The sequence below is a fragment of the Eptesicus fuscus genome, chromosome 4 (genome assembly GCF_027574615.1).
Source record: "Eptesicus fuscus isolate TK198812 chromosome 4, DD_ASM_mEF_20220401, whole genome shotgun sequence".
Classification (NCBI taxonomy): Eukaryota; Metazoa; Chordata; class Mammalia; order Chiroptera; family Vespertilionidae; genus Eptesicus; species Eptesicus fuscus.
The window spans coordinates 62794138-62821646 of NC_072476.1; the positions used below are offsets into that span (position 1 = coordinate 62794138).

At 36.3% G+C, this 27509-nt stretch overlaps 1 protein-coding gene across 1 annotated transcript in view; it reads right to left on the reverse strand.

The window, feature by feature from the left end:
- Positions 1-18979, reverse strand: part of ADGRV1 (adhesion G protein-coupled receptor V1) — a 452962-nt gene extending 433983 nt beyond the window's left edge. Inside the window, exons 1-9 of the mRNA XM_054714338.1 lie at positions 18976-18979; positions 18082-18266; positions 15553-15702; positions 14113-14208; positions 13012-13116; positions 9124-9237; positions 6700-7265; positions 6073-6343; positions 5364-5693 (exon numbers count right to left, since the gene is read on the reverse strand). Of these exons, the coding sequence (XP_054570313.1) occupies positions 5364-5693; positions 6073-6343; positions 6700-7265; positions 9124-9237; positions 13012-13116; positions 14113-14208; positions 15553-15702; positions 18082-18266; positions 18976-18979 (1821 nt within the window). The remainder of the gene's footprint in view (positions 1-5363; positions 5694-6072; positions 6344-6699; positions 7266-9123; positions 9238-13011; positions 13117-14112; positions 14209-15552; positions 15703-18081; positions 18267-18975) is intronic.
- Positions 18980-27509: the final 8530 nt, after the last annotated feature.

The window sequence follows — 27509 nt, forward strand, 5'->3', positions numbered from 1 at the left end:
AACATGGATAAAGGCTACCAATAACTTAGCAACTTCATTCTCTTTCTTCTTCCCTCTTCATCCTGTTTCAATCTCCTGCACTGGCTTCTTGAGCTGCTTCTGCTCCTCAGTTGTTATTATTTCCCAGGGTTTTTTCTAAGCCCTTTATCTTATAATTTTATACCCTCTCTCTTATAATCTCTAGATAGCTCCTTCAAATGTCAAAAGTTTATAAACCATCGCTATTAGAAACGACATAAATGTCACATAGAAACTTTGCAGATAAAATATCCAAAATTGAAATCTCTGTTTCATGTCCCCTCACCACTACCACCACCAGCACCACCATCTGCTCTTCTTCCTTGTTACCTATACCCAACCATCTTGACCTTAAAGCCAACGTCAGAGAATTGTCCACATCTCTTTCCTCGCTTCCACTGGTCCACAGCTCTAATCAATCACCCAAACCCCTTCTCTGCCAGAGAATACACAACCATTGAAACTCCAAATGTGACTTAGCATGCCTTTATATTTAAAGAAATGCAACACCTGTAAAACATGCAGTGTCCCTGTAATTAATGAGCATGACTTCCAGAGTAACTTTGATGGTGCTCTCCTCATCTAGAATGGCCTCCCTGCATCATTTCACAAGTCCAAAGTATATCTGTTCTTAAAAACCAATTACATTTCCCTCTCTTCCATGAAGATTTCTTGGATCTTCTAGCCCTTTTTATTCTATTTGTTTTGGAACTTCTATTGTTATTCTCACTAAACTTAGACTTAATTATAAATTTCACACATCGCTTGCTTACAATCATTATGTGTGTTACAGACTTCCACTTCCCAACAGGTTTATAGAGTTCTTGTGGGTCTGTGTCCTTCTCAGTATTTTCCCAATTCATGACATAGATCTCAAACTGCAGCAGCTACACAAAAAATATTTATTGATTCATCTCTCCAATATAAACTGAGATCTGTAGGAATCCTGATCTATTGCAAACTTTCAACATCTTAATATTCTAACTTTTCAAAATCCAGCTTATCAATCTTCACAGTATTCACTTAAGTGTAAAAATAATTATTACAGGACTGCAAAAAGCATAGAGATTTTAGGTTAAAAGCAGTTTTGAACTTAACAAAACATTATGGATCTCTCACTCGAGAGCTCTTTATTAGACTTTGTAATGTGGAAACAAGTATAATTTAAGTGGGTTTTCCACAAGTGGACTGAACTGATACTGATCCCTCATATACTCTTACAATTTTTTAATGAACACTATACATTTTAAAGGGCAAAATACATGCCTTTTAAAAAATGTCACACGTTTTGCCTTGAAAATCATATACAGGAGAAAGATATTAAAAATTCCACCTTTGGTAAACATACATTTGAGTCAATGAGAAAAAGAAATTAGATTGACAAATTTTGCCAAATATTAGTATATAGACTGAGTCAAGTACAAAAATGTGCGATTCCTTAGTATATTGAATTTACTTTACAAAGTAAATAAAATATAAAGATAAATAGCTAAAACAACACAAGTATAACTGTTATTCTTTCTAAAGAAAAGGAATATCTATATACCCATATACATATATATTTATCTTTAAAAATAGCACAAAGAATAAAATAAAATATGCATATTTGAATGGGATAAAATATAAAGTATGCATTGTTTAGAGGCAAAGATGTTGGTAAAATACACTGGTCATACGTAAGCACATATTTGTGAATGAACATTCTCATTCCCATGTATTCACAAAGCTCTAAACTGATAATATTGTTTAAAACATGAAAGGGAAAAAAAACGCAATATAATTTTACTTTAAAACTTTCTAAAAAGAAAGAAAATAAGTCATATTTATGTTTATCAAAACAGTTACAGAATTAATTCTAAATATCATATTTTGAAAATTTTAAAGAAAGAAGGTATAGAAGGCTATAAAATGAACTGCTTAAAAACAAAATGCTAATTTTACATAGCTTATTTCCTGGTCTCCAAGCCTTTTTGTCTGGGTTCCTTAAGCATCTGCTAAATCAAACTGTTCCATTCATACAGAGTTGTTCTTTGCTTTCAGACAGTCTGCAACTGGGGTGGCACATTAGTAACCCCAAGCTTGCCAAAAGTTGTATCCCAGACTGATGTATGTAGCCGAGAGGATCACTGAAGAATGAGGAGCGCATGTCTCAGATTCTCCTTTCTTCAGTTTCATTCAACTTTCCATGCAGAGTCTGATGCCTCCTATTCTTGAGTTGCTCATCCATTATGCACGATACAAACCACACAACCTTCTCATTCCAACCAGCCTTCCAGAGCCTACAGCTGTTTTGAACCTCAAGAAACTGTGTCAGTGACTAATAACGCCTTTTTTCCCTACACTGTTAAATTAAAATGTCTGCACAGTGAGAGCTTTGTTTTTTAACTGAATATGCAGATAGATAAAGAACTGAACTCGGAATTAGAGGTGCAAACAGATTTCTAACATGGGATCACCAAAAATTCAGACTTTACATGATTCTTCAAGGGTTACCTTACTTTTCAAGTGTCATCAAAAACAAACGGTCATACTCATGTAGAATGTTGAAACATAAACTAGCTAGGATAATATCTGACCCTATCTAAGTTTCTTAATAAGGTTTTGTTTACATAAGGATTCTCTGCAGCTACTTGGCTAGAGATATTGAAAGATATTTTTAAAAGACTAAAAGTTTAATATAAAGGCTACTAATATTGTCATCCACAGTAAAAAGTGGTTGAGGCAGCTTAAGAAATCAGAAAACTAGAATGGAGACAGAAAAGTCCTCTACAAATGAAAATCAACATTTCTGCATTATCAGTCTTCAAACTCCTGTCTCGTTACTGCAGCTACTGCGGGAATGCCAGGATGCCCAGGCCTCCACGGAGCAAAAAGCACCTGTGTAAAATCTTTGCTTCGTTTCACTTATTTTAATAAGTTGGTTCTCATATGAGTTGTGACCTACGCAAAACTGAAGAGAGACAGAAGAGAGAACTGAATGCTGAGATAATAGAAACACAAAAACCTTAAACATATGCTACGAATTAAATGTTTATGTCCCCCCCCAGAATTCCTATGTTGAAACCCTAATCCCCCAAAATGATGGTATTTGGAGATAGGACCTTGGGGAGGTAGAGCCCTTGTGATGAAATTAGTGCCCTTATAAGAAGAGATAGCAAAGAGCTTGCTTCTTCTTGCTCTCCACTACGTGAGGACACAGCAAGAAGACAGCAGTCTCCAAACCAGGAGGCCGGCCTCACCAGAACCCCTCCAAACCAGGAGTTAGTATAAGGCCAAACATAAAGGTCTTTTTAAAATTTCTAAACATATCTTCATATGTGTTCTGCGGGCAGCGTCCTAGTTGCTTTAACTTCTTGCCAGGGTATGGGCTTGAACGCTTGCTTAATTCCATGTCACAGACCCAGATCACCCCACCCCTCCGCCAGCTCACAAGAGCATTCCACAGGTCGCAGGGGAAACAAACAATTGTAAATGATTCCCTGTTCTGTTCACCCATCTCTCCAAAAAGCTAAAGGCAAGGGTAAAAACAAAATGCTAATTTTACATAGCTTATTTCAAAGGGTGGATTATCCTCATAGACAAAAATATGCATCATATCAGAATTTCCTCATTTTGAGGAGACAATAAAATAATAATAACAGTAATAATAAAAATAAAGATGATGAGCAGGATGGCCTGCCACTAGTAACAAAGCTTTGGGAACACTGGAAAATCGTCTCCCTCTGGGTGAGCATATTATAAAAAGGTACCCCCTACACATTATATATCCCTGTAACAGGTCACCCGCTAGACCCCTTCGCCAGGAATCGTCAAGAAATGCATAAACAGTACAAGCATGAGTGGTGGCCCAACTTAAAAAAAAAAAAAAAAAGACAAGAGTCTTCAAAATGAAAGTGCATGGCAAGGACCTGTGAAATTTAGAACGCCAAGAAGATGTAAAAAAAAAAATCCTTCAGAGATGAAGAGCAAGTTATCTACATTATTTTTTGCCATCAAATTTCGTATCAGCAACAATAGAAATTTAAAAACAAACCTTCTCAAGTACTAAAGAAGAAATTGTTTTAATCTACAAATTTCTACCTAGCCAAATTATCAATGCATAAAATTTCATTTTTATTTGCTCAAACACTCAAAAAGTTTACCTTGCACATATATTTTCTGCACATGTATATGAGGATAGATATATTACAACAAAACTTAAAACACAACTTAAGGAAAAGGCAAGAGATCAAGAAAATTCAAAAGCTCAGTAAAAAAAAGTCCCAGGTGTGAAACACGGAAAGCAGTGCAGCTGAACTCAACACTCAAAGTATGTTAGACAGCTGCAAGCCCTAAATGGTGAGGGTGGTATGTAAAACAAGAGCAATCAAAAATTCCAGAGAAAGCAATAAACCATAAAACAAAGTCTATGCAAAATTATGAAACAAATTTAAGTGTGGCATGATTCAAAAGTAATAATAAAATATGAGATTTCATTTTATATATATATCAGTTGGCAAAAAGTATAGTGACATAAGATTATACTCTTTATCAATCATTCATACTATCTGAATCTATATTATGTTTATTTACATTAACAAAACTTGATAAGTACCCTTTTATTGCTTTCTAATTTTCAGAATCAACCAAAACCAAATGCAAAACATAACCATACTATCATAAGTGAGTGCAGATGTTTCAAACTTTGACAATAAAAATGTTAATAAAAGTTAAGAAATAAAAGAGATAAGATGGAAGAATATGTTTATAAGGCCCTTATTTCTTCTTATTAAGTAGATGAAAATCCAGAGGTGCTATATACAGTTAATAAACAAAGAAACAGATTTTTAGTATATTATTTAAAAGTATCTACAGTATACAATTGTTCTCATATAGCTTAATTTCTGGAATGCCTTCCCTGCAAGTATTAATCATGAAAAACATGTATCTTACACAACCCATTCCTATGTCACGTATTCTCAAATCACTCAAAAGAATTGCAGATCTCTCTCTTTCTCTCTCTCTCTCTCTCTCTCTCTCTCTCTCACCATCCCCCCTTCCCCATTAACAGTTTGTGAGTTACTTCACTATGTCATCCATTATATTCTGACCTGAATTTCATGTCTGATGTGCTTTTATTATCACCTGACTAAAATTTTAACTTTAGTAGAGCCCTTGTTTTTTTCATCCTAACATGCCTTAAGAGCAGACACAGTCTTTCTCTGGACTCCCTAAGTTACTTCTAGTAACCGATAGTAGAATCCAAATTACAAATGAGAGCAAAATAATGGTTAGTTAACTCTTTCACATAGATAAGTACGCTTACAATTTAACCAAAGTTTAAATTATTTTAATCATTAAAATACCTGTATAAGGAAGTGCGCTCCATTTTGAAGGAATGCATCATTCCTTATTGGTAATTTTGTAGTGACTTGGGTTTTTTGTTCTGGAAAAATGAGGCTATTTCTCCTGGATATATTTAAGATGCCATCTTTTGCTCGCAAAGGGTCCACAGCTCCGGCCGGAATATAAAGTGCAGAATAAAACATCCTCACATTTCCTTTAGTTCCTCCTATTCTTGAAAAACTCAAGGATAAATATCGTTCTCCTGGGCTGCTTTCAATCTTCTGGTTTTCCATAGGAAAAAATGTTATCAGGCCGTAAACATCATCACTATCTTGAATGTAAAACAAAAGCTGAGGATAAAGGAATAAAATATTAAAACGCGTAATTCTCACATCAAAGATTACCAAGCTGTTTATTTTCTAGGCTATTCTGATTTTTAATATTTCCTTTTATGTCATATCTAAAACTGATCACTTCTTATATGTACTAAAGTAAAAGATGAGACAAAAACAGATCTGAAAACCTTCCCAATTTATAGTTGGTTGAATTTTTTAAGACTAAACTTTCTATTTACAGGGGGACAACCTTGAGCAAGCGAAGCAATCATCATTTCCAAAACCAATGTTCTTCCTGTCACCTCAAAGTACACATCAATGAGACCTGTGTGATCAAATTCTTTGGCTCTTCTACGACACAGAAATAACGAGTAACGTATAACAAGAGACCTACCTCTGCTGGTTCACTCACTTCTGCACCTCCTCGTATTGTATGAGGCAGAATCTGCAGTAGGTAAGCTTCTGCCTCTTCTGGAAGGTCATCATCAACGACAGTAAGAGGAATGGATGCCAACATCTGCCCTTGTGCAAAATGGAGAACTCCAGAACTTGGTCCAATATCCGCTGTTACCGGCGAGGGATCACTGCTATTCCGTGTCAACACCCAGTTCACTGAAACATTCCCATGGGTGCCGCCATTTCTAACCACGGTAATATTTTCAAATCTAGAATTTTTAAAAAGAAATCTATACAGTCACACAATCCACTCTAGTTCCCTTAGATGAACTATTCTACTGTAAAGTTGGCCATCAGATACAGTTAAAAACAGACTCCATACATAAAGAATGATTGCTTTTAATGTGAAGGATTTGATATGTAGATATGTCCTAGGAAACAGCTATAGTAGGAATTCACTGGCATATTTAAATCACTCCCAAAGTAGGAGAGAAAATAGTGAGACCATGGTGGAGGAAATGACACATACGCTCAAGAGTTCAGCATTGTGTCCAACACCACAAACATTAAATCTTGGAATAATATAATAAAATGACTGTAGAAATAGGTTTAAAATAAACCATACCTTGATGTTGTATCTTCATCAATTATGACTGTCCTTTCAAACAAGACACTGTTGAATGAGAGGACTCCATAAGGTTTGTCATTTGGCTTAATGGTGACTTGTACAACAGAAGGGCTTACTAGCACAGCATCTCCCTTTAAGGTATCTTTTAGTAACACAACATGAAACGATTCAGCAATCTCTGGTACGGTGTCATCAACTATTTGAAATTTCAGGTACGATTCATGAACAAAAGGTGGAAAAACAATAGTTGTGTTTGGCTGAAGATCAATGAAGTCTACATTTTGCTGGGCATGTGCTGTTGAATTCCCAGTTACAATAGCATAACTGATTGAAACTTCATATTCATCAGATCCAACTGGATATCCACTGTCATTTTTTCCACGAACCACTGGAATTATGAGAATGTGATCTTCCTCAGGTACCAAATAAATGCTCTGCATGAATCTCACCGGACTATCATTTTTCTTAATGATGATCTCAACTGAGCTCCTAGAAGTGTTAATCTCAGCTCCTCCTTCTACACTTTTAAGTTGAATCAAAAATATTTCATCATTTTCTGGTACCTGTCAAAGAAATATTAATTGTGGCAAAAACATCAATAACTAAAACACCTGCAAAGAAACCAAAGTGTAAAAAGTCACTATGTTCCAATACAATTACATAAAAATTAAAAATATTTAACTGAAGGGAGCCTATAGAGAGGCTTGTTTCGTGTCCACTTACTAAAATATTTTCTAAAAGTAAATAACATTTTAGATAGGGAAGGAAACGTTCATAAGGCAATGGTGTGAGCAGATAATGAAGTATAGGTATAATGTCTTTCAACCTTGATCAATCTTTAGATAACTAAAGATTTGACAGTAAGATGAACATATATTATTAGTAGTTTTATCAGAACTAGTAGGGTCAAAAGCAACAGTCAAGGTCAAAAATATCTAAGAATCCAGAAAACTATATTAAACATCACATGCAAATTATTAGTTTTCAACTATGTGATTTATTCTTGTTTCTTTATAAAGAGTTTCTATGATACCAATCATATGATTTCCAAAATACACATCATGCCTCTCTGGATAACAAGCTATAAGAGTCACTACTGGGGAAAATGTTGACATTGTTAAAATTAAAATATATACTCGGTATATATATTTTTGTAACTGCACAGAAATCTTAGGGATAATTTCCACTGTGCTGTTTGAGCTTTCCTTCACTATAAATTTTATTTTATGAATAAAAGTGAAAAAATATATCTTCTTACCTCAATCAATAGCAATCAATGAAAGAGGTAAAGCTATTTATCACAGAAAATAAAATATGACTTGATTGATGATCTTTTTTCCCCAACTTTATTGAGGATGATTGACAAATACAATTATATTTAAAGTGTGCAATGTGATGATTTTATATATACATATATTGCCAAATGATTACCAAGATCAAGATAATTAACCCATCGATCACCTCGCATAGTTAACTCTTGTGTGTATGTGGTGAGAATGCTTAAGGTCTACTGTCAGCAACTTTCAAGTATACAATACCATAATTATTAACTATCATCACCACGTTGCACATTAGATCCTTAGAAGGGCTTTTACATTTACAATTAAAATGTAATATTTTTACTGTTCCAGGATCTAAAAGCAAAACGTTTCTGTTAGCTTCCAGAATACAAACTAGTTATACTGCTACCTAATATTTCATCTATTTCAAGAGAAACACTCTTTTCTAATAATGTTTTCTCTTTTTTTTTCCTTTCTTCTCTTGAAACTTGTAATTGGGTTTCATAACTTCTTTGTAGGAAGGTAGAGGGATGATTATAAATTTCCAGCTATTCCCTCTTTTTCCCGCTGGCAATACTAATATTTTTTAAAGTTAAAAGTCATGGTTTCTCTTCTTTAGCTCATGGTGGATATACTTGCACATTATCATTCAAACTCATTCTTTCCTTAGCAGTCATATATCTCAATCCTTGGTAACTTCAATGTGAAATGTGAACATTTAAAATATCAAAACAAAAGAATATCAACTATAGTAAAAATTTCTTTGCATTTATAGTAAAATATTTATGCTGAGTAAATAGTACTGTACCTGCTCGAAACTGAAATCACTAATAAAATCAATCATGAGCATTTACAAAATGCTGAGATTTTTGTGGTTGACAATTATATTCAGGTTCATCAGCTTTTAGATACACAGCACAACTTAATGTAAAATAAATAAGGGAAATACTAACAAGATATATTCCAAAAGAGCTTTTTATAGCTAAACTATGACTGGCACAATATACTAACTTTACATAGGACTGTGTTCTTGAATAATTTCAAATACTGAACACAATTTAATCTTTGACATAATGTTCTCTAGTATGTCTATAACACAGACAGAGTCCTTGTCCCATTTAAACATTTCACATTATCCCACCTCATCATCAAGCACTGTCAGGTTATAAACTACTATGGCTATGCCCGGGGGAAAGGAGATGTTTCCTTTAACAGGACTCAAATCTTCTTCCGGTGGATTTGGGCCACCCTCTACCTGCAAAGAAATACATATAAAATAGTTCACAAGAGTAAAAAGGCATTATTGTGATGTCAGCTGACAAAAATCTGAAGTTTATTTTAAAACTAGTAGCCCTGCATACGAATCCATGCACCAGTTGCTCACCAGTAGCTCACTGCCACCCTCCTGTAGCTCTCCGCCCACTGCCCTGCCCTCCTGTAGCTCCCTCCGCCCCCCCCCCCCCCCCCTCATAGCTTGCTGCCCTGCCCCCTCCTGTAGCTCTTCACCACCCGCTTGTAGCTAGCTGCCCCACCCTCCTGCTGATCCGTGATCCAGTCAATACACAGTCGGTCAGTACACTTCACGGCGTAACAACCATTTGCATATTACATCTTTATTATATAGGATGTTTTGCAAAAATTATACTAATCAAATGTAAGTCTGCCCTTCAAATTAACAGTCAAGACCTATAATTATAGATCTCGACGATAATTACATTAAACTACATAGTTTCTAAGAGCTTTCAGCCCAACCATTGTGTTAAACCTGAGGAAAAAAAAACTTATATTTTTCTTGAGAGGAAGTTATTCAAAATTAGTAAATTCTCTTAAGTAATGGAATCAAATACCAATTCCACCAGAGACTATGCAAGGTATTTAACAACTCTATGTAGCCTTTTCCTCATCTTTCAAATGGGCATAATAGTATATAACAGGCTAGATGTGAAAATTTAATAAAATCATTCCTTTTGAAAAGTATTTATTAAGTACTCTGTGCCTGACCTCTTTTAGGTAGTAAGTATACAGCAGTGAACAAGGCAAACTCCCAAACCACCAGGACCTTACATCTGATGAAAAGGAACAAATAATAAATGTGTATGTGTCAGATGAAGATATGGATTGTGGAGAAAAAATTTAAAAGGACGTGAGAGAGACTGAGTGCTAGAAAGAGTTGTTTACATGCAGTGAAAACAGCTTTAGAGTAAAGCACTAGAACAGTATATGGAAATATTAAGTGCTCCACAAATGTAAGCTGTAACTATTTCAATTAAACAAAAGAGTTAAGAGCCAATAAAATAACTTCCGACATCCACAGCGAAGTTGAAAACACTGTAACTGACGATGCCGTGTCCTTTCTACAATTTTTCACACTTTTCCCATATTTATTATCAGAAAAAATTTCAAGAATGTATTATCTAAGTGCGCATATTCCTAAGCACATTAAATATTGCTTAAGGCTTCTTCTGTAGAACTCGAAAGACTACTGCATATTTAACATGTTAAGCGCCCAGCCTGTTTTGTCTTCAGGACGGAAAGTATAGTGTCAATCACTGGTTACTGGGCGCTTAACGTGTTAATTAGTATTGCCTATGTTTTTCACGCATTACTGCCTGATGCCAGTTTATTTTCTTATGTCATTAACACAACCACCATATGATGTAAGACTCCACAAGCACAAGTAAAACCCTTCTATGCTTCAGTAGAATTATGTTACATAAATCAAATTACCCATTTTATTGATGTTATCCTATCTAATAAAAGAGTAATATGCAAATTGACCATCACTCCAAGACACAAGATGGCCGCCCCCATGTGTTCAAATATGGCTGCCCCCATGTGGACACAAGATGGCTGCCACAAGATGGCCTGCAGGGGAGGGTAGTTGTGGCCAGTTAGGGGTGACCAGGCTAGCAAAGGAGGGCAGTTGGGGGTGACCAGGCCAGAAAGGGAGGGCAGTTGGGGGGGACCCAGGGTGCAGGGGAGGGCAGTTGGGGGGGACCAGGCCTGCAGGGGAGGGCAGTTGGGGGGACCAGGCCAGCAGGGAGGGCAGTTAGGGATGACCGGGCCAGCAGAGGAGGGCAGTTGGGAGAGACCAGGTCTGCAGGGGAGGGAGATTGTGGGCGATCAGGCCAGCAGGGAGGGCAGTTAGGGGTGACCGGGCCAGCAGAGGAGGGCAGTTGGAGGAGACCAGGAGAGCAGGGGAGGGCAGTTGGGGGGACCATGCCTGCAGGGGAGGGCAGTTGGGGGGGGGGTCCAGGCCAGCAGGGGAAGGCAGTTGGGGGGACCAGGCCTGCAGGGGAGGGCAGTTACGGGTGACCAGGCCGGCAGAGGAGGGCAGTTAGGGGCAACCAGGCCTGCAGGGGAGGGCTGTTAGGGGTGATCAGACTGGCAGGGGAGGGCAGTTAGGGGTGACTGGGCCAGCAGGGGAGGGCAGTTAGGGGCAATTGGGCCAGCCGGGGAGCAGTTAGGCGTCGATCAGGCTGGCAGGGGAGTGGTTAGGGGGTGATCAGGCTGGCAGGCAGAAGTGGTTAAGGGCAATCAGCAGAGGCAGGTGAGCAGTTAGGAGCCAGCAGTCCTGGATTGTGAGAGGGATGTCCCAGATTGGAGAGGGTGAAGGCTGGGCTAAGGGACACACACCCCCATGCATGAATTTCGTGCACCAGGCCTCTAATAATTAATAATGAAGATATAAACTGCTATCAAGACTTCTTTTCAAGGTGTTAATGTTTGAAAATAGCATATGATCATGTTTTGGGTCTTATAAAAAATTAGTTGAAGATTTAAATATGTACCTCATAGAACAGCAATATGATGACATAATGGTGAGCATGTGGTCAGTAAGCAATAAAATGGAATGGTTACAGCCAGCACCAGAAGAAATACACCTCACCCACAGCCTATCTTATTCATGTCAAATGCTATAATTTCTACAGACCTCCATAGTGGAGTGCAACTACGTTTAACACCATCCATTAAATGCATTTTTTAAAATAGAAAATGTAGATGGGGAAGACTACATATTAAATAACTTTGTATGACTCTAAGTGATCCATGGGCATTTAAAAATTTTATATCCTTGAAGAAGTTTGTATCCTTTTTGTTTATATCCTTATGCTACATAAATCAAATTACCCATAACTTTTACAGAATTAACATTATTATTACTATTCTGTTTTGTGGTTAAATGATACATTGTGTTCCATTTAAGCACAGTATATTCAAGTAACAAGGAAAACATTTTTATATTAACCATGGAATTTATCAGATAATAAAAGTATTTAATTGCATTTTTATTGAGGGTCTCACTCATTTGTGGAATATAAGGGTCATATCCTATCTAATAAAAGAGTAATATGCAAATTGACCATCACTCCAACACACAAGATGGCTGCCCCCATGTGGTCAAAGATGGCTGCCCCCATATGGACACAAGATTGCTGCCACAAGATGGCCAGCAGGGGAGGGCAGTTGGGAGGGACCAGGCCTGCAAGGGAGGGCAGTTGGGGGGCGATCAAGCCTGCAGGGGAGGGCAAGTTAGGGGTGACCAAGCCGGCAGAGGAGGGAAGTTGGGGGTGACCGGGCCTACAGGGAAGGGAAGTTGGGGGGGACCCAGGCCTGCAGGGGAGAGCAGTTGGGGGGGACCAGGCCTGCAAGGGAGGGCAGTTAGGGGCAATCAGGCCTTCAGGGGAGCAGTTAGGCATCAATCAGGCTGGCAGGGGAGTGGTTAGTGGGTGATCAGGCTGGCAGGCAGAAGTGGTTAGGGGCCATCAGGAAGGCAGGCAGGCGAGCAGTTGGGAGCCAGCAGTCCTGGATTGTGAGAGGGATGTCTGGCTGCCCGTTTAGGCCTGATCACTAGAGGGGTCCCAGATTGGAGAGGGTGCAGGCTGGGCTGAGGGACACACCCCCGTGCACGAATTTCGTGCACCGGGCCTCTAGTTTCTTATATAAAGAACCTTGATTTTTAAAATTATAGCTATCTGGTATGAACTCTAAAATGTTATGACTTAAAATTTTTTCAGAGTAAACATACCTCAAAAGTCACAGTGACCATTCCATAGGTTCCTTTTTCTCTGATGAGAGTCAGAGGCACAGATTCGTTTCTGCCCCTGGGCTCCTGCACTGTGATTGAGGGAGGCTACAGGGAAGAGCAAAGACAATCAGGCGCTGAGCAGAGGTAGGACCAAAGCTACAAACTGTTCCCTTAGAAATACTGCACTTCCGCAGACAAATCCATCCACATTGTACTCTTAAGGATGTGGTATTTCCTAGCATCAAATAACCGCAGCTAATAACATTACTTAAATGGTTTAAAAAAAGGAACATAAAACTTATCATGCAAACAATGTCGGTTTTTAACTGATTCTGGCATCAACTAGCTGTTCCGCTGAGGAATCCTAACAATTATCTACTCAAAAGATGGCAAATTCAAATGCTCACAGGGGCATAGGAGATCACAAAAATGAGTTTCACCTCCGGACCAGGGCGGCTCACTGGTACAATCATTCGGCCTTGCTCCCAACCACTATTTCCCTCATTGGTCAGCTCGCCATTGAAAAGCAGACAAGTGCTAATGACTTTTTCAGAACGTGATTACTGAGCAAAAGAAAGAGCCAGGACTTCAAATGTTGAAATGTGCTGGCTTGGCTGGCTGAAACTCAGCATAGAAGAGGAGGAGGAGGGAAGCGGCCAGGTGCACACTAACAAGGGCAGTGGCACCCATCTCTCCAGAGGACTCTAAGTTTCAGTATCCCATCTATAAATGGGGTAGGGATGCCTGTCACGAAGGGTTATGATGAGGTTTCAATGAGATCATTCACATCAAGTGCTTATCCTCGTACGTGACACACAGTGAGGGTTCAGTAAACGTTGGCAGTTACTATTATTATCATTAATGTTATCTTCATGTCAATATAATCATGATCTATGCTGGGAACCAAAGTCAGCCTATTTAGCTACTACTGTGAGCTTAACAGTTATTTAGTTTAATTTTAGTCTTGCAGGGCAGCTACCCAGTGAGAGACCACATAGTCATGGACCTGGGACCAAAGCTAGAAACAAGAATATCATGACCAATTATCAAAAAATTATACTATTATCTAGCAACCACAAGATAATCAAGTTGTAACCATACCATATTAAATGAAATAATTCCAAATGCATTGTCATTTGATAATATTGTCACAGTAACAGTCCGTGGCCATCCAAGCTTCACATTTGCTGAAGGTTTCTTAAATAAATAAATAAATAAATAAATAAATAAAAAATAAGAGGAAAAAATAATCATCTTAACAGAATTTCTGTCTTTAAGTAATTATTAAGAATGTGAAGAAAAAATACAAGAATACTTTTAATGCACAGATTTAAAAAATTCATTTAAACTCAGAAAACATGGCAAAAAATTCCCAGCAAGAATTCTTGAAAAAAGTTTTGGAAATAATTAATCACTAACTATTAAAATATAAATCATTATAATTATAAGTAATCACTGGCTAGTAATATTACATGTATTATAATTACTCTAATGTCATTACTGATGTGACAGAGAATAAAGTAAGCAGTATGAAATTCTATTCAAACATAATTATTTTTCTTATACTTTAGAAGGTGCTGAAATTTGATAATTAGTTATTTCACAAATCAGAGTCAAATTAAAAATAAAATATTAAGCCCTAGCTGGTTTGGCTCAGTGTATAGAGCATCAGCCTTCAGACTGAAGGGTCCCAGGTTCTATTCTGGTCAGTGACACATGTCCGGGTTGTGGGCTCAATCCCCAGTGGGGGGCATGCAGAAGGCAGCCAGTCATTGATTCTCTCTCTTCATTGATGTTTCTATCTCTCTCTCCCTTTCCCTTCTCTCTTAAATCAATAAAAATGTATTTTAAAAATAATAATAAAATATTAAAACAACTTTTCTAATAAATGTAAGATTTGTCTGCAACATTTCTCATTATTCAACAACAGCATACAGGAATGTAAAAAAAAAGAGTGTACAAAAGCAAAACCTGAGTGTTTCAAGTATCATTTTCATGAAAAGTTAATCATACCAATATAATAAAAAAAATTCTCAATGCCCTTTAGAAAAATTAACTATAGCATTGTTAGTAGTCATTGCCTCAACCTAACAGATTAACCCATAAAGGACAATTAAACCTTAAGCTATTCAAGCATTTTTCCCAGAGATACTCCGAATTTATTCAAAGGCATTGGGACCTCCCACTTCCATGCCTGCTTTTTTGTATCCTTCTCCTTTGAATTCAGAAGTCACGGTCATTTTTTGTGCATCTGGTAACAGGGGAAGGATAAAAGAGAAAAGGGCCAAATGAAAGACAAGGTTTTCTTGAGCATCTGTCATGGAAATTCCTAAATAAGCTGAATGGATCCAAAAACTAGCTGTAGGATCTGCTAAAGATTTTCTGAGGAATAACCAGGCAGTGGAATTGCTAAAGAGGTTTTCAGTTCTAGCTTCTATGAAAACTACAACTTCTCAGCTAAACTGGCTGATCTCTAGAGAAATAGGTTTGTAAGCATTACAAGATTTTTATGAGTTTAAGTTTTGGGTGAGGAGGGTTTACCTGTAATGTTAAGTGAAAAATAAAGGTCTCATCAGGCTCTGGTAAGTCATCATCACACACTGCTATGTACACTGTCCTATTTGTTTCTCCAGCAGGTATAAAAGCTGCAGCATATGTGTCAAAGAAGTCTCCAGTGTCTTCTCCATACAGCTATCAAATGTAAAATATAGACCGTTCTTACATAGCGCAGTGTTAGGACAAGGAAACCTGACGCCAACTGGAGCAATCAACAGGGAAAAGCATGAATCATCCAGTGACACTATATTTTTTGTTTTGTTTTTTTTTTTTTTTATTGTCTAAAGTTTTACATACGTCTCCTTTTACCCCCGGTTGACCCCTCTTCCCCTCCGCAGCCATTCCCACCCTGGGCAAGCCCCCACCGCCCCAGTGAAGTGACACTATATTTACAGATAAGATGTACAAAGGCAAATATTTAACAACCAATAATCACCTTAAAAAGACATTATAAAAAGAAATGATGCTACACAAAAACATTGCTTATGCTCTGGAAAGTAAAGAAATCACTACATAGAAAAGTAATAATAACTATAAAGGAAAGTATGATGTAAATGTTTTTTCTCTGCCTCTTGGTTGATCTGAAGTGAATTACAGCAAACCTAACAAGACAAACTGCAGCTAAAACTCTCCCAGCAAAGGGTTGAAAGTAGCCTGTCAAAATATATTAGAAAAACTATGTTTTCTTTTATTCTTTTATTCTTTTCCCTATCAGTTTCAAGAAAACTGCTCTTTCCAAAACTTTCAACATGAAATTTTATTTATATTCTCCCACCGCTCCAATAAAGACCCAATTCTTTTAGCATTCCAAACATATTAGTCATTATAAGCTTTTCCTTAACTTTTTAAGACCTCATTCTGTAATATCAGCATTGCTAATAAGATTCTCAAGGGAGCAATAATTATGAAATTATAAAGCAGCAGCTTCTTGTGCAAATCTAAATGAGATTTCTTTTGCTAAATAACTCAAAATGAATAACATAGCTACTAGAAAATAAACTATGATTTAATACAAATAAAAAGTAAAGGACATGTATAGGCAAATTTTAGTCTAGCTCTAGTTTTCGTTTACAATAAAGTTTTAAACACTTGATCTAAGTAAGTTTCCAAGGGTCGGGGAAAAGCTGTTCTAATAATTTAATATAAAAAATGGCACAGTCATTTAGAAAATAATTATGGTAATATCAAGCCACTGAAACAAAGCGGAAAACACAGTAATCCAACCCAAAAAATCATTTAACAATCCAAAATATGCAAAAATCTGCCCAGACGGTGTGGCTCAGTGGTTGAGCATCGACCCATGAACCAGGAGGTCGTGGTTCGATCCCAGTCAGGGCTCATGCCTGGGCTGCGGGCTCAATACCCAAAGGAGGGTGTGCAGGAGGCAGCTGATCAAAGATTCTCTCTCATCATTGATGTTTCTATCTCTCTTTCTCCCTCTCACTTCCTCTCTGAAATCAATAAAAAATATATTTAAAAAAAAACAAAAATCAATACGTATATAAATAGTTTCATTAAAGCAACATTTATAACAACACAAATCGACAGCAACCTCAATGAAAAATAGTTGAGGAATGATTGGGAAATGAGGACACCACTATCAAGAAGAGCTGAGAAAATAATAGACCAACCTGAAAAATGTATTAAAATACAAGAAAAATTATATGTACAAGATTATCAAGTATAGTATACACTCAAACAAAAAATTGACTCAATAAATATATACATATATGTAATAAATTAAAAAGTAGAAGCAATGCACAAAAGTATAGTATTAGGTTTGCTGCATATGTAGTTTTTCTCTTTGTCTCTCTTCACATTGTTCAGAATGTGATCATATAACCTACTGCTTAAAAACTTATTTTGGAAAACAAAAATCTTAAGCATTTTGAGCCTCAAGTATAATAATACCTTAGAGGTCATATGGCTGTACTTTCTGGTTAAACATAAACACAACATGCACACTCAATCAATCCAATAATCAAACCGTGTATAATAGTTTAACAAATTCTACCTAATTTCAACATACGGTTTGATTATTGGATGGATTGACCTACCTAATTTCTCCTAAAAAAAGAGAGCTCTGACATAACTAAAGATTTTTTAATTGCTTTTTTCTACTTTTAAATATTTCATATATTTACTAAAGCCACCTGACAATGGATAGTATTTCCAAGCAGAGACAACTAGAATCCAAATTACCCAAAATAAAATATTCTTTTACTTAGAAATACTTATTGATATTTTTATTTGTTTTAAAATAAACACGAACATTTTAAAATAATCAGTCTATATCTTTTTTTTCAGTCTGTATCTTTAAAATACTATTATTGACAAACACACACGCTACCTTGGAGCACTCCATAAAACTGTATAAATGGAACAGTGTACATGCAAATCATTTATCATGATCAAACTACTCAGAATCTCAAACAGATAAAAAAAATTCTTGTCGTGGAAACCAAGAAATTTAATATATATTTCAGTAAGAATAGAACTACAATCATTTCTTACCGATACAATTGCTGTGACATTTGCTGGCTCTCCTATCCTTTCGATGACAAGACGAATAACTGTTGTACTTGTTTCATTAACTACAAATTCTGTTTGTCCAGCAAACCTTATTTCTGTTTCTCCAAACACAAAAGGGATGAATAAAGCTGAAAGAAGATTTACGAATAAAAATGTAGAGGGCATCCCTATGGGAGAAAAAAAAAATTTGTTCACAAAACATGTCTAATACATTTTCATTTGACTGTGTTGTCTACAAATATAAACAGAGTGAAGAGTTACATAGTAAGCCACTGAGACATAAATACAGCAAATATTAAGCCATCCAATTCAAATATGTGATCACAGAAATAAATTAAAAATCACAAACTCTTCTATGGTTCCTTTTACTATTCATAACTATGTTTTATTCTTTATCTTATATATCAAGATAATTATAACTAACCTTAAACTTACTTATCAAATTTAGTTTATTAAAAAAATGACCCTCCAGCCCTAGCCGGTTTGGCTCAGTTAATAGAGCATTGGCCTGCAGACTGAAGAGTCCCAGGTTCGATTCCCGGCCACGGACACATATCTCAGTTGCAGGCTCCATCCCGGCCCTGGTCAGAGCTCATGTATGAGGCAACCAATTGATGTGTCTGTCTCTCTCACATCGATGTTTCTCCCTCTGTCTCTTCACCTCCCCTCCACTCTCTCTAAAAATCAATGGGAAAATATCCTCGGGTGAAGATTAACAATAACAACAACAAAAATGACCTTCCAATTTATTCTAAGAAAAACATGAGTAGCAACATGAAAACTTAATTAAAGCCCATCTTCTCCCCAAATGAAACTAAAATACAAGCAAAAACTAAAAAAATTACTGAATGGATCAATAATCCTAATGGAACTTACTCATCTATTTATTTGATCAAGTAAATATGAGAGAACTCTTGAAACAGGTATATAAAGCAATTTAAACTTAAACTCTATAAATAAGTTGATTTCTTTGTTGTATCTACTTTTTCCTTAAATTTGTCTTATTTGAGTCTGCTTTTTAAAAAGTTTTTAGTTATTGCAAGTAAATGCTAATCCTTTCAAAAAACTCAAATTTCTCCCATTTTACCAACTAAAATACTAATACAACTTCCATGTTGCTTTAAAAATAAGCAAATTTGGCAAAGTGTGCATTTCCATAACTTCTATTGTTTCCTTCTTACTACAATGTGCGTGTTTGTGAGTCATCAATATTGTTCCTCCTTTCAGCACTGTGTGGCTCAAGTGCTTTCAAAAGCACAACAGTGTAGGGGCCTCTTGAAAAGCACTGCTGTTTTGTAATGTAGATGTACCTCTAAAAATGTGAACAATTTATCTCACGGATCATTAAGATTCCAATGGATTATGTGATCAGTCACACGAACATAACAAGTTCATGCATTTTAAAGGGGAGTTGTATTCCGAACTCTAAGTATAAGCCAAAAATGCTTCCTATTATTCTTTTTTTTACTTTAAATTCTTTATTGTTTAAAGTATTACATGAGTCTCCTTTTTCCCCCATTGACCTCTCCCCAGCCACTCCCACCCCCCAGCATAGGCCCTCACCCCCCTACTGTCTGTGTCCATGTTTTATGCTCATATACAACTTCCTATTAATCTTTACCTTAGTCAAGAGATGATTAAATTTTTATGTATGTGGCTATTTCCATGTGGCAAGACATGGCTTTATATTTAGGAACCACGAAATAAGTAAGTTTTTGACATATGTTAAGGTTTAAATGAAATTTTCTCAGTCAAGTATATTCAAACATTGCAGTCTGAGATTGCTTAATGTCTTACATGCTTATGGCAGCAAAATCCAAAGACAGGGATGCAGGGTTCAGATGGAGTCCAGGAAAGAGACACAGGCCAATAGGGACAGAGGTTCTGGAGGACTAGGTCACTTTTTACACTGTGCCTTCTCTCTAAGAAAGCCTGACATGGGCTAATGGACTGGGAAGAAATGAAATAGGTCTCCCTTACCAGCTTCAAACTCCTCCTTGACTTCTAAGCCAGAAACATTTACAGAAAGAAAGGAAATGGAAAATATGAGAAAGAGAGGGAAAAAGGCAAAACCTGGGTGAGACAGGCAATTGGGAGCAGTTCTAAAGACAACTGAAGATTTTTTTTTTTTTTTTTGAGGAATTCTAGGGCCAGAATGGTTTCACACCTCACTTATGACAAACAGTGAAAAAGAAATGAACTGGAAGGATCAACTTCGGTCCACTGTGATTTTTGAAAGAAAAATCTCAATTCCTTGAACATGAGATGTGATAGAACCTTGAGCTGAGAGAAATAAGATACCTGAAAAAGTTCTAAGTGAGAAAAGAGTAAAAGTGAGAAAAAGGGAAATCATGAATAACTGGGAATCTAAATTCTCTAAATTTTTCCTGCATAAGAATCAATTTAGACCTTTGTCAAAATTCTTATTCTCACACCCAGAAATTCAGATCCTGTGAGTTTAGGGTGGGGCCAGGAATCTCCACTTAACAGGCAATCTGGTTGATTCTAATGCAACTGATCCTTGGGATACACATTGAAATACACTGTCCCAGAGTGTGAGGAAGAGTGTAGCTTTAACTTAACTACTGAATTTTTCAATGCAATATGCTTGAACTTCCTGTAGACTTCCTCATATATTTTTCTACATATTACTATATTACATTTTAAGACTCCATATATCCTATAGAAAAATTATAATGACCTACAGACAGTAATCAGAACAGCAAATGCTTATATAGTATTGTCCTAGGTACTTTATACATAATAACACATTTAAACTCTGTGAAGAAGGTACTAAAATTAACCCTATTTATAGATGAAGAAACTAAGAAAAACAGATGAACACATACAGTCTTATTTAGTTAAGTAAGCGGCTAAACAGGATTTGAACCCCAGAGTCCACCTTTAGACTCTACCCAATAACCACACTATATTGCCTCTTACATTTTATTCATACAAATCATACATATCCCTCATGAATAATATAGATTTATGCTCTACATTTCAAAGAATTCAAATATTTTAAACTCATGCACAATAATCAAACGTACCATAAAACTGCATAATTATGAGTCTCCTAAAAGTTTGCGCCTTATTATTCTGATTATTCTGATAAACGTTACAATTATTTAACTGAAGCTAGTTCTCTTGACTACTTTAAATATTTAACAGCATCTGTTAATGTCAGGACCAATGAGTTCAAATGGTGTATTCTTGCAGTTTCCCAAGCAATTAGAGCTCCAAGATCTTGTGGTTAAGTCAGTAAATTTATTTTAAATTGGTGTACATCAGTGAGTTCTGGGACTATACAAAATGAACAGACAAGCATGATTGGAAAAGCCTCAAATTCAGTGACATCACTGATAATTGAATCTCCTCTGCTTTCATCCTTTCAACTTTAAGAAACGTTGTTGAGGCAAAGCTGGCATTCAATGGAAATTAAAAGATGAAGAAAAAGCTTTGAAGGTGAAGTTCCCACTGGAAAACAGGCATAATTATATAAACGCCAAACAGTTTCTCTTTCGGAATAACTAGGGAAATTTTCCTCTATCATACTAAAAATCTACTATTTGGAACTCTTATTAAATTCAGAAGACTAGATATTAGTAACTGACATAATACTTAAATCTTATATCTGTCTCAGGTCACTTTTTCTCTCATTAGATTTAATAAAAGTTTTGTAGGACCCACCAGACCACCTATTTTAAACCTCTATAAAATAAATTTCAAACTATATGTAAAAATTATAATATGCTTAATTCATATTCTGTCACAATTGTGAAAGAATAATTTTAGCAGTACTGTGCCATTCTTCTGCTCTGTAATGCATGATATTCCAATACTCTAGCCCTCTAATTTCCAACTAGCATCCATGTTCTCCTCACACCTCCACCTCTTGCTCAGTATGATTCAAATGAAATAAAAAGTGTTCCTGATAATAGATCTTTTATCTCTTAATAGATCTCTTATTTTGTTCAAGCAATATGAGATCTAGGTTACTTTCTTACTTCTTACTTCCTGAATTATACCATGAAATTCTGACAGAGTCCTGATAGCATGTAGGCACAAAGTCTTAGGTTCTTGGATTCTAGTAATCATATTCAGCCTACCCAACAAGTTACCATTCTGGGGGGGGGGGGGCAGAAATTAAAATTAAGAATATATTAGAATAGCTCCTACAATACAAATTGGTTGCTTTCAGAAGAGCAGCTTACATTTTAGTATAATATTTGTATACTGAGCACCTACTCTACATTGTGCAACACCCTGTGCTAATCTTCAAGGACACAAAGGCCCATAAGATATGGTCCTTGGCTCCAACATATGCACAGGGATGGGCCAATCAAAGTCAACAAGACATAATTCTGAGACTTTTGCTTAAACATAATAATGCAGATGCCCTCTACCGCTGGGTTCAGGATAATGTTGATTACGGCCAGTTTCCTCCAAAATCTGGAAATAAAGCCATTGCAGCCATAAAGAGCTAAGAGGTGGAGAGAAGTCAAGTCTTAATAATCCAGTTTAGGTTCCTGAATCCAGCTTTACACTGGCCTTTCAGTTACTGAGGAAATAAATTACATTTTTTGCTATAGTCAGTTTGGGTTGCACTTGCAACATCAATATTTATCCACTAATCTCCAATCTGTGACATAGTGAACCCGTGTTAGGATATTCCAAGTGGAAGATTCCTCCTCCTCCATTCTGACATTCAACAGTCTTATTCTCTTCTAAATATTTGTGAAAGGATACCACACTAGCACACTATTTTTCCTATTCTCATGCAACTATTACCATCTGTAATATTTCCCCCTCCACCTCGAAACTGACAATGACTAGTAAGGAAGTTTAGGACATGTAGGCAAACAAAAGATGTCTCACAATAGAACAAAGCAGGACAGGAGTGTGCTGCATTAACTCAGTGTTCTGAGAAAGTGAATGCCCTTCTGATTGTCACAAGGAACCCTAATGTCATGCTTCTTTAAATTTGTCTGGCATTAATTCCTCTCTCTTGCTTTTTTTCCAGGATGCTAGCTAGCTCTTTCTTCCTTATTGAAAACTTACTGGTATTTGCTAACGTTATTCCCTACTTGGATTACTTAACATATAAACATATTAAATGTCATTTATAAAACAACACTCACCAACACAATATATCCTAATAACCATGCAATTCTAAGGTCTTGTTTATCTAGGACGGGTGTCCTCAAACTACGGCCCGTGGGCCACAGGCGGGTGTTTTTGCTGTTTTGTTTTTTTACTTCAAAATAAGATATGTGCAGTGTGCATAGGAATTTGTTCATAGTTTTTTTTAAAACTATAGTCCGGCCCTCCAACGGTCTGAGGGACAGTGAACTGGCCCCCTGTTTAAAAAGTTTGAGGACCCCTGATCTAGGATATTGCCTTCCTCCCATCTTGCCTCTTATGCATGGGTACTTTAGGAAAGGTAGCAAGTATATACGTACGTATAGTCTGAGTAAATTGGAATAGCCTTCTAATTAAGTTTCAATAAGTCTTTACAAATAAGGAATAGAATAAAGTGAAATATGAATGGGGACCCAATAGATGACAATGTAAAAAAAAAACACACCCACAAAACATAAAGATTCAATTAACTTTGCTGATTTTGCAGTAATCAATTTTCACACACAAATTTTGTCAATTTGAAACGTCTCCTGACGTTTCAGAATAAACAACTGACAACATCTGTGAGTGGCAGGACAAAATGAAAAGACAAAGATTATTAGTGCAGAATTGACTTTTTGGCTTCAGCTGTTGCCTTGTCAATGCTGTGGCAAGCATCTTCCCACGGTAAGACCACCAGGTAATTAATACTGAAAATATGATCCTAATGGAGCAAGGTTTTCAAGTTTAGAATTACTTGAATTATATTACATTTACTAAAGGGTATTCTAAAACTATAGAATTACTCCTGTGAAACAAGAGACCTTTTATCATCCATATCATCAATTATTCAGCCTCTAAGAATTCTTAATCTGTGTTATTTGTACTTGGCCAGTACTACAAAAAAATTGATCTTTCCTTCCTCCATACAAAACTGAATTTAAATTTGCAACTTTCAAAAAAAATTGAATGTTACAAGTGAGAAAATGCTAAATATTTTTAAATGATAAAGGGGGTAGTCTCTTGCAGTTTTTTTAAACTATATGAAATGTTTATTACCTTTATTTTTATTTTATTTAAAAATTTTAAGGAATACATATTGTTTTATCTTTAAAACACATAGACACACATGGAACAGTGTTAAAGAGGGAAAAAAAAGGTAAACAATGAAAAGTAAGTTTCCCTCACACCACTCCTACTTAGTCAATTACAGTTATCAACATCATCTGTCTCAAAAGATAATCTATGCATCTATGTCCATAGGAGAAAATGTCTGTGATAAATTCTGTTTTCTTCTGCATAACAGACTATAGGAATCAACATTATTTTTCAATATGGTGGTTAATAGGTAGATAGATGATAGGTAGGTAGGTAGGTAGGTAGGTAGGTAGGTAGGTAGATAGATAGATAGATAATACATAGTAGACTTCAGTGTAGACATTCATTATGGAAACACAGTTATTGTCTCAGCTACACACCATCATCATTGTAGGTCTTGTATGTTAGAAATTATTAATCTTTCAGTTAACTAATACTTTCACTGGGTATAGAATTTTAGGTGAAAATATTTTCCCCATTATTTTTGAAAGCCTTGTTCCATTGTTACAGTTAGAAAATCCAAAATGCTTCTGATTCTAAAGTGATGCATGTAATTGCTTATTTGTGTTGTTCTCTGCTCTGGAAGATTCTTCTCTTTGTCCACAGGTGTTATGAAATTTCACAGGATTTTTCTTGGAATGGGTTTATTTTTGTCCATTTGGCTGAGCACTCAATCTCCTGCAATCTGACACTTATCCTTCAGACCTGGAAAATTTCCTTATATTATTTCACAATGATGTTGCCCCTTCCATTTTCACTGTTCTTTCATCCTAAAACTCCTATTATTCAATATTGGTATTCTGGGACTGAGCCTCTCATTTTCATATCTTTTATTCTCTCTCATTTCTAATTCTTTGATTTTGCCCTTTCTGAGAATTCATCATTAAATTTCAATTCTTCTGCTAATTTTTTATTCAAACTATTATGTTTTCATTTTCTAAGTATTTAATGGTATCCTGTTATTTTTCCATTAACCCAATACCACCTTTTTATCTCTTGGAAAATACTGTTTTTAAACATTTTTTTTCTGTTCTCTCTATACTTTCTGTTTCTTTCTATTCTATAATACTTATTAGATACCATCTATTCTTGCTGCAGAACCTAGGCACCTGCATTTTCTAAGTGAATTATTTGTACTCATGGCAGTTAAGGGAGAGAGCTTCATGTAATAAATCCAGAGCCTTCAACCCAGAACAGGCCTACAGACACATGTTGTTTTTTAGTCCAAACTGTGTTTCCAAAATAATACTAAAAGAATTTGGGTATTTAAAGATTTAATATTTGAAGATTCTGAATTTTTAAAAATTAACTTCAAGATTATTTTTAAAAATTACCAAAACTGGCAAATCTGAGTACACACTTTTACATAAGCTTATCAATTGGTTGAAGTTAGCAACAGCTGTTATTTAGACAGTTTGCTCTCCTGTACCCTGCCAATGTCTCCTCAGTGTAGGGTCAAAGAGAAAAGCAAAATATTTCTTATATTCATGTCATTCAAAGCAGGAAAAATCAGACAAAATTGTGCACGCACGCACGCACACACACACACACACCTTATGGGCTGCCTCCTTGCAGTGTCCCAGGAATTTGATTTTTTTAACCTTTTGCACTCGGATGTCGAGATTAAAATTACTCTTTGAATGTATCAATAATTTGAAATATTAGAAAATCCAAATAAATAAGTTTGTATGAAAAGAAACTCCAGTTTTTTATTCTACTGCTGCGCTTTGTAAAATCTGGGGTATTTAAAAAATTAAATCCCGAGTAGAATAAAGGAATCGAGAAAAAAGCAAGCGAGTGCAAAGGGTTAAAAATATATTTTATTGATTTTAGAGCGGAAGGGAGAGGGAGAGAGAAATAGAAACATCAATGATGAGAGAAATCATTGATTGGCTGCCTCCTGCACGCCCCCTACTGGGGATCAAGCCCGCAACCCAGGCATGTGCCCTTGGCCAGAATCGAACCTGGGACCCTTCAGTCCGCAGGCCGATGCTCTATCCATTGAGCCAAACCAACTAGGGCCCAGGAATTTGATTTTATACGACAGTGGCAAAGCATTCCTGGCAGTGCCTACCCGGATATCCTGCCACAGATGCTATGAAGCCTCTACCTGGACACTGCCCGTGTCCCAGAGTATTAAGCCCCCAGTTATCTCTTAATAGGAGGCAAGTATTGGCCTCAGAGTCAGTTTTGGGCTCTACTTTAGTCTCTGCCATCTTCCCAACTGTGTGGCTTTGTAGACGTCAATTCTCTTCTCTGGGCCTCGAGTTAAAAGTGGAAAAAGGAACAGCTATAGCATTAGGGCAGCTGTGAGGCACAGAGGAAGTAATTCACCCCAGTTTACCATGAAGTGCCAGATTCTAGGCGCCAGCCCTTCAATGTTCACATGGTCAAGAGACCAAAGAAAACAGGATTGGGCATCTAAGACTCTCCCGTGTGAGGAGCATCCTCCAACTGATAGCTGGTTTTTATTCTATTTCCTTAACCAGTTACTTGAAGCAATTGCAACATATCTAGCCATATCATTGGCGCTTCATTTTCTAGCCATTAAGGATCTAAACTGTTCACCAGAATTCAGACTGGTGGACTGGTTGGTTAGTGCCAATCTTCATGCAGAAAATAAATGCAGCAGGGCCCGTCAGCTGTGCCCTTAGAGTTCTCTGCCACATACTAGGCAGTCATTCAACTTTGTGAGTCTACTTTCTCATCTGTAAAATGAAGTCAGATACTGACCTTACCCTAGCTACTTTCACCTGGCATTTATTTACAAATTAACCGTTTTCTAATTCATCTATTTCTTCTTAAATCTTTATCAATTTCTCTATCCAGATTGGTTTATTGTAGTATTTATAACTCATAAATTGAACATTAATTTAGTTTTCATTATTGTTTAGCTCCTAAAGCTATGGTTTTGCTCCAATTATAGCTTTGGCTGTACTTTATATGGTTTGATAAGTTGAGTTCTTGCTGTTATTCTAAAAAGCTTGTTACTGCACACATTAGTTCCTGTGTAACACAAAAAGTATTTAGAATTGGGTTTTCTCTCATTTCTCAGAAGGGAATTTTTAAAATTTGTTATTTTTTGTTTGTTTTCATAAAAAGTAGGCTTTTCTTTAAACAATAACATTGTATTTTTCTGATAATCATTTTTATTTATTAATTGTGACACAAAACAGAATTTCATTAACAAT